General features: G+C 36.5%; 1 protein-coding gene across 2 annotated transcripts in view; it reads left to right on the forward strand.

Moving 5' to 3' along the window:
* Window positions 1–19,338, forward strand: part of LOC141389621 (solute carrier family 23 member 1) — a 92,645-nt gene that overhangs the window by 21,943 nt on the left and 51,364 nt on the right. Inside the window, exon 1 of one of the 2 annotated variants that reach the window (XM_073961450.1) lies at window positions 11,491–11,810. The exons of the other annotated variant lie outside the window; for it this stretch is intronic. Within the exon in view, the coding sequence (XP_073817551.1) occupies window positions 11,757–11,810 (54 nt within the window). The 5' untranslated portion in view covers window positions 11,491–11,756. Of the gene's footprint in view, window positions 1–11,490; window positions 11,811–19,338 lie in introns of those variants that run through there. 2 annotated transcript variants of the gene reach the window in all.

The raw sequence follows: 19,338 nt of genomic DNA on the forward strand, positions 1-19,338 counted from the left end.
TGCAGAAAGAACGGGTTGCTGTTCTGTTATCATCTGATATGGGGTAAAGAACAACTCCTGGGCGTCCCTGAAACTGACAGTAGCTCATGCCTAGAATAATGGGGTCTTACCAGCTTGAACAGATGTTAGGTCGAGAGTTTCTGTACCTGCGTACAGACTTCTTAGAAGTATTGTTGAGAGGGATTTTTGACTGCAAGTTTGGCAGCACATCCGGACATCAACCAAACATATTCACGCGATTTCTATAAGAATAGTTTGCGATTGACAAATCCAAGCTACTTCCCAGCTGACTTCCCAAGAACAAGAGGTCGTAGAAGCACTTTGTGTTTTCATCTTTCGAGTCTGGTTTAATGCGCCCAGAAAGTTTTTTTATTTTGTTTATCTATTTTGTATTAAACGACAACAACTGAGTGTTATAAATGAGAGTGTGAGTTATTGATTTTACTAAACGTATATTGAACAAGTTAATGTTTATATTGATTTAATATAGGATGTATTGGGTAAACATAATCAATAGGTTGAAAAGGATTAGAGACAATAGATTGAGTTTAATACAAAAAATAGTGAAAACGAAATTTAGAAATATTTTTTAGGTCCAAAATAAGACCTAAACCGCATTGAAGATTTATTGAAATACGAAACAAATATCAGATAAAACAAATAACAAAATGATAAATCATCTGTGGTATCTTAGTTCTGAACTTGTTGGCCTGGCATTGTTTGATCTGATAGTTCAAACCACCGTAAAGAGCCAAATGCGACAAATATCTTAACAAAGCAAGCAGAAGAAAATGGAAAAAAACAAACTAACAAAAGAACAACTGCCGAAATTCCCAGAAAAAGTCTACCAGACGTAATTACATGGGATACTTACTTGTTGTTCAAGATATTAAGTATTAACTCCGAATTTCTTGAAAAAGATCCTGCAACTTGACCACAGAACATCAATTACCAGGAAGGGTAAAGGGTGGTAAACAACTTGTGAACGACATAGCAGAGCAAAGAGTCGAGTTCATCACCAAATAGTCATCTTTACCCAGATGGCTCCAAAATCACATTATGTCAGTCCCATAAATAAATTTAAACAAGGCATATTTATAGAAGGTAGAAGTGACAATCAGCTGTATTCTTACTTTTTTTGTAAATTTAATTTTCAAAATGTAATAGGGTCTACTCAAGAAATTTGAAATATCGAAATTAGTTACCGTAAAATACTGTTTCTCTTCCTAAACGTGTAATAAAAATTACCTACGACAGTTCTGAATGCTTTATATTTACATTGTAATTCAAATTTGTTCTATTTTGGAGGATTTTCAAAATGTATTTATGTTTTCCTGAGAAAATTTTTGGAACGACCCTATTATTCAATATTTTCTTTGACAATTAATTTTTAATAACAACCATGTTGTTTTTGTAAATTTGTTAGTTGTTGTAATTCATGCATATACCTTCTATAAATTTACCTTGAATTTAACCCAGATATGCCCAGCGTCCTATATATAGGACACACAAAATTCTTGCTAATTTGATATGTTATGTTTATCAAAGTACCGTTTATTTTGGTGATATACTCAGTACACATCTGTAGCTCTTGGGATATTATGTGATTCCATTATTTTGAGCTACTATTTTTGAGTTTTGAGGTCTAGTTCATCGAAGTTGCCACCGATCGCTTAGTTTTTACAATGATTTGCGTTATGACCGATTAATTATTGGGTAATTTTATAACGAAAACATACACGATGTGGAGCCTACTACGAAAAAACGTTAACTAGATGCCGAAAAGGTGTCTTTGGACTATATGTCAAATGTTTTGTGTCCCATAACTCCCAGTTATATGATAAAACCCTGTGTCCAAAAGTGGCCTCAAAAACCACTTTTTTCAAAAAATTTTTAAAAAACATATAAACATACTGTTATTATTTCACATTTGCTTATAAAATAATATAAAAATACTTTTAAAATGATCACGATCAAGCAATGGGCATATCTGGGTTAAAGATGAACAAAATGTAAAAGACATTTGTTTTCATTCCCAAAAATTGATAATATGGGAAGAAATAAAAAATAATAAAAAAATTAAGTTACAATATTTTATTAATTAATAAAAGCACTTAAAACTAGAAAATAATTCTCTCAAATAAAACGCTTGCCGTTTAATATTGCCACAATTTTTAATTCAAATGCAAGCGTTTTATTTGAGAGATTTCATCATTTCATTTTCTAGTTTTAAGTGCATTTATAAATAAAACACTGTAACTTATTTTTTAACTATTTTTTATTTTTAACTTTTCGGCATTTAATTTTTTTTTTTTTGACCACTGAGAACCTCATTGCAAAATTATGCCCAATTTAGGCCGAAAATGTAGATAACAACTTTAAAATACCTGAAATCGTGTTGTACCGTTATATAGTGGCTATATCAAAACCTTGACCTGAGTCCAACATTTTTGGTGAGGAAGTTTCTGTACCTTTGGAAATCCCAAATACCAAGTTATAGCCAATTTGGCCTAAAAATTAAAACAAAATCCTTAAAATACTTTAAATCGGGTGGTACCGCTATATGGGGGCTCTAAGAAAAAATGGATCCATATTGGTTTTGGTTTCATATTTATGTATTGTCATCCAAGTCTGAAAAGTGTGCAAAGTTTTAGTTCGATTGGTCAACTACAACTGTGTGGAAAATAAGTTACTAGATTTGAACTAAAAAGACACCAAAACAAGTAAAATAAAACACTGTAATAAGGGTTTTTTCACAATAGACTCCATTTTCAACCTAAGGCGTTTTCAGGACATTAGCTTTATAATCTTGAATTCAGTACTACTTACGTATTTTGTTTTTTCGGCAAGAATTATTAAGAATAGTATGGCATTTAATTTAATGCATAAGGCGGGCAAATAACTTTAACCGTTTTATAGATATGGGTCGCTGAAGTCGTCAAATAGCCAAAAAATCGAGATTTTCATAATTACGAGGCCCCAGTGGCATGTGTTAACATATTCCAATGGTGCTCAAACTTTAACAATCTTAAAATCTAACCGAACTAAACACTTTAGGGGAGTGCGGCATAAAAAAACAGACATCGATGTTTTCCCTTTGAGTTAAAACCAGACTAATGCAACAAATAAAAAAAGAAAAAGAAAATATTTAAAATTTACATAAAATATTTGACAATTTAACAAATTTTATATTTTTAATAGGTTAATAATAACAAAAATGGTATTACAATATACATATAACCATATTTTTAAGTCCACACTGTGGTAAGGGGTCTCAATACCATAATATTCTGCTAAAAAAGCGACGTTAAACGGCCAATGTTCTTAATTTAGGATACTTTGAAGTTGCTTTGATGATTTTTTCCAACTTTAATTGTCAATTTTACGACTTGTATGACGATTTTCGGCCAAAAACTGTTTGCATATATTTGCATATTCTGCATATTTTTGCATATTTTTTGCATATTTTGCATATTATTTGCATATTTTGTGCATATGCAAAATATGCAAAATAAATACAAAATATGACCCTGCCATTGAATTTAGATTTCTTTGAAACGAATTTTGGTCTAATCAGAATCTTCGTATCTTTATTATTAAAAAATATGCAAATGTGCAAAATCCGATGTCTAATCATCGCTGATATTAGTTGGTATGCCAAAAATTATTCCTATTTTTGAAACAAAATGGGCGAAATTTTTGGTGGATATTTACAAAATTCGAACGAACATAATCAATTTATTTGATGTCAAGAACTATTCTCGTACATTTTATGTAAAATTTCATATTAGACCTGGAATATTGTTGCAGAAGGACTGCTAGTAGCCATTTTCGTACAAAATTCGGGAATAAATTGTCATAGTTAATCATATCTACCATAGTTTTCTTTAGTATTTAAATTCCTCCGACTTTTTATTCATGCAAAATTTTTAATAAAATTATCGTTATTTTTACATATTTCTATAGCAGAGGCATTCCAAAAGAATAATTTAACAAAAATTGGCGGTATTTTGCTTTAAAAATGCTTAAAAACCCCAAAGATATAGTACTTATGGGTGTACGAATACGAACTTTGCCACCCACACAGGCGCCATCTATACCTAACCGACAGAATAAATTGAAAATTTGTTTTGTTATTCTGAAATCTTTATTTGTTATAGTAATTCCCATCAATTTTTTTGTATTTGCCCATAAAATATGAAATTAATAACGATTTTATTCAATTTTTAGGGGTGTACGAATATGAACTTTGCATACTGTATAGTTATCTGCTCTGTAAATGCACTTAACAGAATGATTCCTATTATCGGCCTGTTAAATTTACGATTAATTTTAATGCAGATAAGAATGAAAATTGGTTCAATAATTTCCACAGAGCTAAATGGAATCATTTTAAGAATTATATTTCTAGAAATTCTGTTGTAAGTCAAATTGAAGATACATATATCAGTATCAGCCGTTGATCATATGGTAGCCAAGTTTACCAAAACTAATAATTTGCTAAATCCATAAATCATCGTATACAACTCTGTTTTTGCAATATGTTGGTAGAAAAGTACCAAAAGTTTTGCTAAATGTCAAATGCGCTTCGCAGAGGCCAAACAATCAGGTATGTGATGGAAAACGATTCGACTCGTTTTCCCATAAATCGAAATAGTATATTTCGAATGTTGGTGAATATTTTATTGATTTTATATATTATTTGCATATATTTGCATATTCTGCATATTTTTGCATATTTTTTGCATATTTTGCATATTATTTGCATATTTTGTGCATATGCAAAATATGCAAAATAAATACAAAATATGACCCTGCCATTGAATTTAGATTTCTTTGAAACGAATTTTGGTCTAATCAGAATCTTCGTATCTTTATTATTAAAAAATATGCAAATGTGCAAAATCCGATGTCTAATCATCGCTGATATTAGTTGGTATGCCAAAAATTATTCCTATTTTTGAAACAAAATGGGCGAAATTTTTGGTGGATATTTACAAAATTCGAACGAACATAATCAATTTATTTGATGTCAAGAACTATTCTCGTACATTTTATGTAAAATTTCATATTAGACCTGGAATATTGTTGCAGAAGGACTGCTAGTAGCCATTTTCGTACAAAATTCGGGAATAAATTGTCATAGTTAATCATATCTACCATAGTTTTCTTTAGTATTTAAATTCCTCCGACTTTTTATTCATGCAAAATTTTTAATAAAATTATCGTTATTTTTACATATTTCTATAGCAGAGGCATTCCAAAAGAATAATTTAACAAAAATTGGCGGTATTTTGCTTTAAAAATGCTTAAAAACCCCAAAGATATAGTACTTATGGGTGTACGAATACGAACTTTGCCACCCACACAGGCGCCATCTATACCTAACCGACAGAATAAATTGAAAATTTGTTTTGTTATTCTGAAATCTTTATTTGTTATAGTAATTCCCATCAATTTTTTTGTATTTGCCCATAAAATATGAAATTAATAACGATTTTATTCAATTTTTAGGGGTGTACGAATATGAACTTTGCATACTGTATAGTTATCTGCTCTGTAAATGCACTTAACAGAATGATTCCTATTATCGGCCTGTTAAATTTACGATTAATTTTAATGCAGATAAGAATGAAAATTGGTTCAATAATTTCCACAGAGCAAAATGGAATCATTTTAAGAATTATATTTCTAGAAATTCTGTTGTAAGTCAAATTGAAGATACATATATCAGTATCAGCCGTTGATCATATGGTAGCCAAGTTTACCAAAACTAATAATTTGCTAAATCCATAAATCATCGTATACAACTCTGTTTTTGCAATATGTTGGTAGAAAAGTACCAAAAGTTTTGCTAAATGTCAAATGCGCTTCGCAGAGGCCAAACAATCAGGTATGTGATGGAAAACGATTCGACTCGTTTTCCCATAAATCGAAATAGTATATTTCGAATGTTGGTGAATATTTTATTGATTTTATATATTATTTATATATTATATATATTATATTATCTATATATATAAAAATGGTGTAAAAAATGTATAGTAATTCATAAAATGAGAACGGCTAGGCCGATTTCTGTAAACTTTTTTGTCAGTTATTCGTATTTTCGAGGAGAAGGTTTTTACGGAAGATCTCTCTGGAAAAGTCGGAAAATTGGAAAAATCGAAAATTGAGTTTTTGTATGAAATTTTATTCCTTAATAGCGAGACGAAGTTCGCCGGGTCCGCTAGTATATTATATATATATATATATATATATATATATATATATATATATATATATATATATATATATCATCAAAGGCACCCCGAATATATACCATTTCGATTCTGCAAATCGAGTCGATTCGGTTTTCATCACATACCTGAATAAAAACAGAAATTAAAAGGAAATCGAAAACAATGGAATAAAAAGTTCTTTAATATTTATTTAAGTCTCCATATTTGTTTAGAGATCAGCAAACGTCTGTAGTGGAGATGGCAAAAGAATATAATCAGCTGATTGCCATTTAAATCCTCCAAAGGTAATATCTAAATGCAGTAAGATTTGTACTGGATTTATTAAATCCGGTGTAGGATTTATGGATAGTCTAAATCAGGCATAATGAGCACAGTAAATTCAGAAGGAGAAACGTCTTTGGTAAAAGATCCAAAAGATACAGATCGAACCTTGCCATTTTTGTAGATTATAAAACAGCCATTGACAACCCTTTACATTCAAAGGTATTCCAAGCCATATCTGAATTTGATATCCTCGCAAAGCACATTTGGCTTTATAACATGACTTTACCTGATAACCGGCCCGGTAGGAAAGAACCCCTCCGAACAATTTGGTATCAAAAGAGAGAGACGTGAAAGAAAGTCAAAGGAGAATTTGCTAAAGTTGTTCTGGCCCATAGAGCTCGGGCCATCTGCGGAATTTGGTTGTGATAGTTAAAGACTTCTACTTAAAGAATTCGTCGCAAATATTTTTCGTTCCATTGCGCCCAGATTCAAAATATCTGCAACCTGGGGTTGTACCTTTGGGCCTCTCTATCATGAAGATCTCTCCTGACATCCTATCGAACGTTACACTCAATATCTTGCGGTAGTTAGTGGTCAGAATCAATACACAATCGACTGCGGGTAGCAGTAGATTTAGCGGCGGATACTCCGATCGAAGAACTGAACTAAGTCAGCTATGTAGAAATTTAACCTATCACATATCGACGATAGATACTGACGCCAAGATGCCACAATTATCCGCATACAGTACCAAGTCTACGCTGTCTGGAGGGTGTGGAGTTTCAGAAAGGTAGAGGTTAAACAGTTCGGGAGATATTACCCCTCCTTGGGGAACTTTCTGTTTCACTCTACTGGTTTTGGACTTCTTGTTTCAGAATTCCACAACGACTGGCGTCCCCGTAGATACATAGTCAATTATCCAACATTTGCAACACGACTGGAAAGTGGTTTTCTGTATTCCTCGAACAGCTAGTAGGGTAGCGAAGGCTTTCGATAGGCCAACAGCCACCATAACTGTACGTTCGCACGCCATATTCCGGTCAGTCCTCGACTGATATGTGTGCATATGGCGTGTAATGCTGTGCATTTTCCGGAATCCATGCTTATGTTGGGCAATTGAGAAACTGCTTCTGATCATTGGGAGGGGTAGAGTCTGTAGAATCGTTGCTACTGCCGGCAAAAAATATATGGGATTGTACGATTCCCCTATGTTGGCTTCAGTAGCAGGATCACCGTGCCTACTTTCCATGGTTCTGGTACAATATGGTTGGCTAGTGACATATTGAATACACTTTTTAAATACTCAATCCCGTATTCAACCAGTTTGTTAAGCATTACTATTCAGATCCCATCTGGGCCAAACGATTTGGATGAAGTCTGCAACAAAGCTCATCGTAAATTGTGGTGCTACCTACCTGCTAGGAGTGCTCTTATGTAACGTAGCACACTCCTCTTCGCCCTTATCACTCTCGATGTGATCTATAAAGTGCAGGTTTTAATAACACGCACAACTCTTCGGATCTCTCACTTTCACACCGTTGAAAGTAACAGCCGTTCTACCATCATTCTTTCCCGGATTCGAGAGTGATTTAAGTGTTGACGGGCATATACCGCAAGGCACAGCTATGCATCTGCTGTATGTACATTTCGGGTATTAGACCCGAGGATATTCCCGCAGCTATCTGAAGTGTAGATTGGTAAATCTCTGAACTCTTGCCAATCAGCTCTTCCAGGGTTTATAAATGTACAACGGTCAGATGATATGAAGCCGGGTGGTCTGTTTACGGAGGCAATAATCGGAAGATGGCCTGAGCCAATGGAAATAACCGAAAAAACCGCCAGTACACGTCATTTACCAGACCAAAATGGTGATGTCTGGCCATCTGTGGAAATATACTCTTATCCTCATAGGAACGCTTCGTTCATCCTGCTAAATGTGGTGCTATCAATTTGCTCCGCTAGAGCTTTACCACTCTGGTCATTGCATGGGACGGAATGTCGAAGCTCATGATGAGCTTTGAAGACGCCTAGTTGCTCTCAAAAAAGCAAACTAATTTCACACACATCTGTTCATCTGCGGTATGTACACGCTAATCAACTCTACCTCGACAGTCCCACACTTACTGTTACGGTTATATATTCAAGCTCAAATGAGATAGGTCTGTACGGGACAGACTGTTGTAAATGGAAGGAAAGTCCTCCTCCATCGCTTCTTGTGAGATCCTTCCGCAAAACGTTGTAACTTTCACGGTGACCATGATGTTCCTCCGACTCATAAAGTCTACGATTGTTGTGGAAACCGTGGCAATTGAAGTGCAGGAATGATGCATTTCCGGGCGCTGAACAACTACATGTGGTATTAGATGCTACGTTTGTTGTTGTTGGTGAGACTGCGGGAATCTCTACGACGACAGCGAAGTTGAAGACACGCTGTGAGATGATCTGGCGCAGCAAGCTGCAACAAAACTACTATCGCAGCAGTCCTGGAAACAACAAAACCAGAGCACCAGAGAAGAGAAGAATAACATTGTAACTATCGTAATGTTGCAAGCAACAGCTGACTCCGAGCTTTGTTTCCTGGATCGCGGCGACCATGATGTCCCTCCGACTCATAAAGTCTTCGATTTCGCTGACTTTGTTATTGCGACTGTATTTTCGGGGCGCTGAACAACAACATGATGTGTTAGATGCTGCGTTTATTGTTGTTATTGAGGCTGCGGAGATGTCTCGTATTCCGTCGAGGAAATTCGACTCACGTTGGGGGACGATCTGGTGCAGCAAGCAGCAACATAACTCCTATCGCAGTAGTCCTGCAGTCTAATAAGACCAGAGCAGCCTGCATACATCCATTTCATCTCATCGATGTTGACATATGGTGAATGCGGCTCTCTGGTAAACGGGCATTTTTTCTATTTCGGGATGGTCCGTGCGGACCAAAAGAGTTCGGTGCATTCCATGGTGAAAAACTATATGAACATAAACATTGTTGAGGTCAAAAATTTCTCCGAGTCAATCCGGTGCATAGAACCGACCGCCTTGTTATTGATTAGTGAATAAGGTTAGTTCTTTTTGGTTCTAAAACGATATAGTAGATAAATATTAGCGATAGAATTATCAGGTGGCTAATTAGGCCCATAAATTTGTTTTGGTATATCTTTCAGTTCTTTGTTTTTCTTTTTGTCGAAATACTAAAAGATCAAAATTGTCGTTACCATGATCGGTTATCGTTGACAACGAACACAATTGCTACAATTTGTACTTTCTTTATCGATTTCAGTTTTATGGGGGTATTCTCGTTGGTTTGTTTTGTTCCCTCTTCTCCCTCTCTATGGCCCCCCTCTTTTATAGTGACGCAGTGATGCCGTTAATTGGCAATGCTACACGGTGATGATAAACAACAACCTATCCAACAAACTACAGTTGCAACAACAAACAGCAGCAGCACATGGCTTGTGAAATCTCACAGAACAACAACGACAACAACAATTAAACCATTGCTGCCTTTTTTTACTTAACCCACATAGCGCCGAGATTTTTTTTGCAAAAAAATGTTTTTTTTTTTTTTTTGAAAATTGTATTTTAAATGCTTTTTAAGTATTTAAAAACAAAATAACTTTTTCTCTAAAACGTTTAGTTTCCCTTTAATCCGGTCTTTTTTTAAAAATGCCGAATACTTGCAAGTGTAATATAGGAGTATTCTTACATGTCAATCCCTTGGTTTTTGATGGAGAAAATGCTCTTACATATATTCCTAAAAAATGAGTAACATCATAAAAACCAACGTAAGTATATGCAGTTTTGTCAAAGAAATTGCCGGTGTCCATTGAACGAGATAGTGATCCGGATCGTTCAATTGAACGAGATTGCCCAACTTTAGTGGAAATGCATAGGCCAAATGAAACTTTATAAGTTTTATGGGAAAAGTCATGCCCGGTGAACTTTTGTATTGGGAAAGTCATGCCCGGTGAACGTTTGTATTGGGAAAGTCATGCCCGGTGAACTTTTGTATTGGGAAAGTCATGCCCAGTGAACTTTTGTATTGGGAAAGTCATCTCCGGTGAACTTTTGTATTGGGAAAGTCATGCCCGGTGAACTTTTGTATTGGGAAAGTCATGCCCGGTGAACTTTTGTATTGGGAAAGTCATCTCCGGTGAACTTTTGTATTGGGAAAGTCATGCCCGGTGAACTTTTGTATTGGGAAAGTCATCTCCGGTGAACTTTTGTATTGGGAAAGTCATGCCCGGTGAACTTTTGTATTGGGAAAGTCATCTACGGTGAACTTTTGTATTGGGAAAGTCATGCCCGGTGAACTTTTGTATTGGGAAAGTCATGCCCGGTGAACTTTTGTATTGGGAAAGTCATGCCCGGTGAACTTTTGTATTGGGAAAGTCATCTGAGGTGAACTTTTGTATGGGAAAAGTCATCTCCGGTGAACTTTTGTATTGGGAAAGTCATGCCCGGCGAACTTTTGTATTGGGAAAGTCATGCCCGGTGAACTTTTGTATTGGGAAAGTCATGCCCGGTGAACTTTTGTATTGGGAAAGTCATGCCCGGTGAACTGTTGTATGGGAAAAGTCATCTCCGGTGAACTTTTGTATTGGGAAAGTCATGCCCAGTGAACTTTTGTATTGGGAAAGTCATGCCCGGTGAACTGTTGTATGGGAAAAGTCATCTCCGGTGAACTTTTGTATTGGGAAAGTCATCTCCGGTGAACTTTTGTATTGGGAAAGTCATCTCCGGTGAACTTTTGTATTGGGAAAGTCATGCCCGGTGAACTGTTGTATGGGAAAAGTCATCTCCGGTGAACTTTTGTATTGGGAAAGTCATGCCCAGTGAACTTTTGTATTGGGAAAGTCATGCCCGGTGAACTTTTGTATAACAAAATGAAAAAAAACACACATAAATATGTGAAAATATTTTTGTGGCGTTTAAACGACCAGTGGCTTTAAGTGGGTTAATGATCAGTTGATAGGGCTGACTGACTGGGTGGTTGGTTGGGTGATTGTTGATCGTTAAGTCGATTGATCGGTCGGTCGGTGGTTGCCATCAAGAATATTTACTAGATATTCATCATTTGATTAAGACGACCCAAAGGAGTCGGTCGTTGTTTGCTCGAACCTTGTCGCCGCGTCGTTCGGTATTAATTAGTACGGTCTTTTCTTTGCGCCAACAAAAAAAAAAAAGAAAATACGAACAAAAACAAAAGTAATTTCTTCCGTGGAATGTTAAAAAATTGTGTTGTTGCATAAAATGGAATTGAATAATGTAACTGTCGGCGATGGGGTGGTTACACAAAATCCTGCTGTAAGTTCGCCAGACGCCATCTCGTCCGTCGCCAATTTAATTTTATCTTGTGACGTTATTTTCGCATTCGAGTGCCAAAATCAAAAGAACAAAAAAGAAAAACAATTGGGTGTTAAAAGATTTTCATTGAAGAAAAAAATTCTAAGACGAAATTTATTTCAAAATTCTCTGCTCAAACTGCCAAATATCTATGTAAAAACCTATATAATAAAGTGAATCATTTCTATATTAAAAAAATTAATTCATTAATTGATGAATCTAATTGTGGATGCGCCATAAGTATACCTATAAAAATATTAACTGTTGGGAAGAATAAAATTTTAAAGGGAAATCACAGTTAGATTTCCCGGAATGAAAAATTAATAGCAATTATTTCATCAATATAAATATAATTACCATCCAAAAAAACACCTGAAGATTTTATGGACTATTTTTTTATTAATTGCTGTGAAGTGTAGATTAATTTTTCATTGACTGTCGTACTTGTGGTCCTGATAAAAATATTTGTTTGTGGGAAAGTCAATTTTTTCCTGACATGTCCCGAAAGCTAAAAAGGGCACATAGTAACAAATAAAAATGAAGTTGGAAGATGGAATATACATATATTGAACAACTCCCCAAGAAACTTTCCCATAAAAGTGTTTGATTAACTGCAGTTCAAGGACCATTTTGAAGATTTTTCGAAGTAGTCCTTTTGGTTCTGTTGGCAACGATGTAATTAATGTCTTTTGTGGGCAAGTCCATACAATCTGACATAACGGCCGGAAATCCTCAATAATTTTACGTGACCAAGCGACAAACTAGCTGATGTGCATTAGTGTCGTTCCAATGTAGTTCAATTGAGCGACCAAGTGCAATCGACTCCGGTAGTTTGTATGAACATCGTAATATTTTTGTATCAAACTTAAATCAAGTTCGAAGATGGACTATATACCCACAAAAGTTTAAAGTTGTCGTTTCATTGCAGTAAAGAGCTGTTCGAGGGCGTTTTTGAAAATTTTACAGAAGATATTCATTGTTTCGACATCAAATCTATAATTCTGATACACACAAAAATCCTACGTCGAATAATTTGTTTTCTGTTCCAGTACTTGCAAGAATGTACCACTTTTCAATTTTTGACAAATTTATAAAGAAAACAAGTAAAAATGTATCAGCCTGCTCAGAACTATACCCTCAGCCTATGTGAATTGAGCCTTTCATCTCCGGACAGACCGAATGTATTTAGGGTCTTTTGTTGTAAGTACCGAAGGCCAAATTTTGGACCAAATCGGTTGATCAGTTCAAGAGTTATCGTGCTCTCCAGCCGCTACATGTGGTGCCATAGGGTGTTTTTTACACATTTCGGGCTGTTTTCTCAAGAAGTATGGACTTGCCCCTGAAACAAAAATTTTACCGTCGTAAGTGAGGCAGCGAATGCAAGTTACTCCTCAAAAATCAAAGTGATCCGAGATCAGGTCTTAAAGTGAAATTTTGTGAGAGAGGAGTGGACAAATATTGTCCATTTTGCGAACCTGATCTATATCTGGTAGATATATATTAATCGGTCACTCCCCTCAAGAGTTATCGTGGGCACAATTTTCCCAACAATTTTGAACCACAATTTTGGGAGGTACCTGAAGGAGTCTAATTTTGAACCGAATGGGCAGATCCGTTCGAGAGTTATCTTGTGCTCCAACCACTACACACGGCGTCATAGGGATTTTTTGCACGGTTCAGGTTATTTTTGCAGGAAGTATGGACTGGACCCTGATGAAACAGGGGCAGTGAATACAACATTTCCGAAATTTTGTATGGGAGGTTCCCGAAGGTTCCCGATTGAGTCCATATTAGAACCTCATCTAATACTGGTATAAATTTCACGATGTTCAAAGTATGGACCAAATCGGTTACTGTTACTTTCTTCAAGAGTTATCGTGCGTGCAAATTTTCCGACCATTTCCGAACTTTTGTGGGGGAGGTACCGGAAGGAGTGGACCGACATAACCCATCTTCGAACTTAAACTAAGATTGGACAAAAATTACGAAAGCCAAATTTTGGACCGAATCGGGGGTTATGGTGCGCACCAGCCAGCCAGACAGACAGACAGACGGACGGACATTGCTAAATCGACTCCAAATTGTCTGAAATCGATTTCGTCCAAACATACATGGGGTCTAAAACCATTATTTCAATGAGGCACATTTTGCACGAATGAAAGTGTATATACCCCCGTTAGCATAAATGCTGAGGATATGCAAAAAATAATAGTAGACTCTTGCAGGGTCTGGAATAGAGCATTAAAAAATGATGCCCAAGATAACTATCGAAAAGAGTGATACCCAAATTTAGACCATGTTCGGTCAATTCCTCTTCCACGAAAGCTCAACACTTGCAATTCTGGCGTGTTTCTCTAAGACGATTCGAATTTAAATTCGTTCGAATTTCGACAAAACTCATGTTGTTGCAGAACGTTTTTGTTGATTGTGGCGATTCCGTCAAAAATTTTACGGTGGGTATATTTGTAATTATGGCTAATTCTAAGGGATGCCACTACTTTTCTGTTTAATTTTTCCACAAACATCCCGGAAGAGGCGAGGGAGACTTCTCTCATATCAATATTAATGAGTGCACTCCGATTCATATTATCCTACAGTTTATCGCCGAGTCCGACGGCGTGTTCTAAGACACCGCTCGCAGAGAAGTTTTACATGGCTGAAATACTCAGGAAATGTCGCCAACATTACTAAGGGGTATTTTGCCACCGTTGAAAAATGTTTGATGTTGCCTGGTTGGGGAATCGAAACCACGACCTTCAGCGTGCAAGGCGGATGTGCATACCATTGCACTATGGTGGCATCTACTTTCCCAAATATAGACACCGAAATATCCTGACACACCTCCCGCACATAATTTTTCTCCATAACTTTCCTCGGCAATGATACCGAATGTGCCATAACCAGTCCGAGTGATTCTTGCAATGTATGAATGATTATGGATTTGTTCGGGTAGACAGATTTGATCTTTCAGTGGAATAATTAAACTAACTGATTGTGATACCTACCCTACAGTTTACGATCTGTTTGAGAAATGTTTTAAAGTATTTACCGAGAGCACCGTGTCTTGAACCAACTTTAAATGAAAGGAGCTACACCTGGGAAGTTTTTGCGGATTCTGAAACTACAATGTTCATCGATAAGAAAAATCAAAAAACCAAAAAAATCACCGGAGCGCCTTTTAAATATCTCCCAGTCAAAGTTCACATTTTTAGGGATTTTTTAGTTTCTCGCGATTTTGACGGGAAACCACAAGCCCTATCAAAATGGAACAAAGGAAAATGTTGTAGAATGTTGTAAAATCTCTACAAGATTGGCCTTTATGATATTTTCGTAGGCTTTACCATTTTTGAGATATAGAAGTTCAAATTGGGACCATTCACTGACTATATCGCCTCCTTATAAAACGGCGCTCCGCCGATATTTTTTATTTTTTCTCACCTATGAACATTGTAGTTTCAGAATCCGCAAAAACTTCTGAGGTGTAAGCACCTTCCATTTTACGTTGGTTCAAGAGCATCGTGCGATACTATCAAAATGCTTCGAAATGTTTGGTTCAGATAATTTGGAGCCGATTTAATTCTGTCAGCCCGTCTTCTCGTTTGGATGGTGCGCACGACTAGTATCGAACGGATCAACCGATTTGGTCAAACTTTGCACCTCGTAATATTTTGTCCACGCTTATACGAGGGCTGCCCTAAAACTATCTGGCCTTGGCAAAACCGCGTGTTGCCAGGCGCCATTTCACATTTTTTTTGGCAGTTTGACTGTTTTTAGCCTATACGTACTCAGGACAGTTTGTCATACGACCATGTAATGTGTTGTTTACAGTGACTTGATAAAATCACTTTGCAAAAAAATGAAATTTACTTGTGAACATTTTCGTCCGATCACGGCAAGAGTGCATCGATCAAATTAAATCTTTGTAGGTCGATAAAGGACCATCCTATAGCACTATGAAAAACTGGATTAATGAATTCAATCGTGGCCGTCACTAGCCAAAAACCGAAGGTCGTGAGGGTCGCCAAAAAACGGCCGTTGTGGCAGAAAAAAATTAAGACGTGCGTGAACGGATAATGTAAGATTGCCATGTTATATACCGTGCGATAGAGGCATCCTTGGCCATTTCTTCCACCAACTAACAATTGATATTGCATGAACACCTGCCCGCAAAAACGATTTTTTTCTCGTTAGATCCAGCAAAATTGGACAATCGCTTAAAAAGAGGCACTTGTGGATTGGTGCAAAGATTCACGATTTCTTTGCACCAATCCACAAGTGCCTCTTTTTAAGCGATTGTCCAATTTTGCTAAACACGATCGTTTTGCTTCAAACGACGTTTATAAGATCGCTGCAGATGAATCTTGGATCTATACTTAGGAGCCCGAAACAAAACAGGAATCGACCGTTTAGGTCGAAAGCTAGCCAAATCCAACGAAAGTTGTTCATGTAAGAAGCACTTCGAAGCAAAGGGTCGCCTTTTTCTTCGGCAAAACTAACCGTGTGGCGACTATAATGCTACAGAAATGTAGGACGGTTAATTCTGAGTGGTACACTACAATTTGTTTGCCAGAAGTCTCCTTAGAAATTCGAAAAACGAACAAGAGAAGACGAATCATTCTACATCATGATAATGCGAGCTTTAACACATGGATTTGATGGGTCATCCGTCGTACAGCCCTGAACGGGGATGACTTTATTTGATTCCAGCATATCAAGAAACAAGTGAGAAAAGGCTATAGTCGATACAGGGCCGACTATGTGATACCCTACACCACTACCTCTGTGCATTAATTTTCACTCGAAAACATTTCTTTTAGGGATATACGAAAGTTTTCACCTATCTGGCTTTTATACCAAATGACTTAATGCGAACTGAACCAAAATAATTAATATTTAATTTTATATTTGACTACTATCGACATCACCAACATCAACATGCTTCTTTCACTGTGAGAAAATTTCGTGATGATCCGATCAAAATTCCGACCTGTAGTGTGATTGCAGAAAAAGTGGAAACAAGGAATGTATTACCGACTATTTCGATATCTCTATTATTTTACCACCTACGCCAACCTACTTTGCATAATTTTAAAGATGGGATTATCTACTTTCTCAGTCAGGCTTTGCTTTTAGATGGTCCCCAACCAAAGGTGTGATATCCGTCATTATTATTAAAATCGCAAAAAAAATAAAAGTTGGGGTTTATTTGCGACTATTGTGATATCTTGGTTGTTTGATCACCTACAGGAACCTACTTTACATCGATAAAAAGGTGATATTTTCTACTTTCATTGTCAGGTTTTTCTTTTGGTATACCCCATACAGAAGCTGAGATATTCGCTTTGGAAGAAAACTTTGTCTTTTTATCCACATAAGTTTTTTGCCCATGTTTTGGAGGTGTCTAAATCGGAGTGGATTCAACAATTTGTTTTAGCGCATGAAAAAATGTATAAATCATGCTGGAGGCTACTTAAGAAAACAATAAAACTATTTTTGATGGTAAATAACCGCGTTTTCATAGTTATCGTTCAGTAATCGTAACACACAAATTTTCGTCATAATTGCGATAACTCTCGAAGTATCAAGTTCGAATATTTAACACTTTCGCAAATTTCAAGATTTTTCGCTAAAATTCAGTTTTTTTGCAGCAGGTTGTCCTCACGGCCCCTTTTACGACGGTACAATTTTTTCTGGGTCTAGCCCATACTTCCTAAGATATTACCCTAAAAACTATAAAAAAAACCCTGCAGGCACCAACTCAAATGACTGATGAGCATGCTAACTTTCCTGAATCGAGTGTACATCGAGTTCCATGAAGGTCTGTCTATATAGCTGCCACTTTCGGTTACCACTCTCACAAAAGTTCTACATTTTCGCTTACATACAGTTTAATCGTTGTTCGAGAATAGTTTGAATAGTTTGCGGCCCAAATTTGCTGTAACTGGGGTTCACAGTGGTCAAAAATGTTCCCATCACAAATTGTGGACATATGTAGTAACTTTCGTAACAGAAAGAGTATTCCATGGTGAATGGTATAAAAAGTTTGGCGCACTTAACGTTTTTTATTGTTGTTGTTGTTCTAGGAACGCACATATGTTCGTATATCTTTTCTGTTATCAGGTTCTGTTTCTTCTGTGTCCACATTCAACAATTCTGCTACCTGCTGGCTGCTTCCATAAAGAATCATGAGACTATCTTGCTGTCAATTCGGGCCCAGTACGAATTGAAACGGCTACATCGTCTGGATCTTAGTTGGGCTAAAACCACTTGTGTTTGCCTCGGCAGCTGGTGTTCTTCTGGTGCGATGGATGGGGGGGGGTGTTGTACCTGAAATGCTCGTTGATCAAGCAGATCACGATTGCACCTTTGGACATCTCTCTCTAGAAAACCAACCCTGACGTAGTTGGGTGGGGAGAAAACATACCCACTAGATTGTGTCAGGGATGCTCACGGCGATAATACCCAAGCAGATACTGTAGCGACGACATTTTCCGGGAATTTGTTTCCTCTCCAAAATTTTACTTTTTTTTGCGTATTTATGTCCAAAAAGGGAATATTATTATCGATTTGGCGAAAATATTTTATAGTTACGTGATTCTGTATGTCAACCGATTCCGTTCAAAATTTGGCGCATACACTGTTGGGCTCACTGTTCAAAAACGGTTATGGCTGCGTTGACGGAATAATTTGTTTGGAATCAGCATCGAAAATACCTATTGGCCATGCATTTCGGATAGTTCTAAACCTGTTCAGAGGTTGGTAAAAAATTACTTTATATACCCCCAATAGTAAATCTACTAAAGTGCATATGCTGTTGGGCCAACTGTTTAAAAACGGTGAGGGGTGCTTCGAGGGAATAATTTTTTTGCGAATCAGCATCGAAAATACCTATAGACCATGCATTTCGGATAGTTCTAAACCTGCTCAGAGGTTGGTAAACAATTATCTTATATAACCCCAATAGAAAATCTGCTGAAGTGCATATACTGTTGGGCCCACTGTTCAAAAACGGTTATGGGTGCGTCGATGGAATATTTTTTTTTTTTTTTTTGGAATCAGCAACGAAAATACCTTTAGGCCAAGCATTTTGGATAGTTCTAAACCTGTTCAGAGGTTGGTAAAAAGTTATTCTATATACCCCCAATAGCAAATCTGCTGAAGTGCATATACTGTTGGGCCCACTGTTCAAAAACGGTGATGGGAGCGTCGACGGAATAATTTTTTTTTTGGAATCAGCATCGAAAATACCTTTAGGCCATGCATTTCGGATAGTTCTAAACCTGTTCAGAGGTTGGTAAAAATTTATTTTATATACATCCAATAGAAAATCTGCTTCAGTCCATACTTTTTGAGAAAACAGCTCGAAATATGTAAAAAAGCACAATGACACCATATGTAGTGACTGGACAGCACGATAACTCTTGAACTGATCAACGATTTGGTCCAACATTTGATCTTCGTCATATTTTGTCCAAACTTAGTTTCAGTT

The sequence above is a fragment of the Musca autumnalis genome, unplaced genomic scaffold (genome assembly GCF_047663935.1).
Source record: "Musca autumnalis isolate F117 unplaced genomic scaffold, ASM4766393v1 scaffold_1, whole genome shotgun sequence".
Classification (NCBI taxonomy): Eukaryota; Metazoa; Arthropoda; class Insecta; order Diptera; family Muscidae; genus Musca; species Musca autumnalis.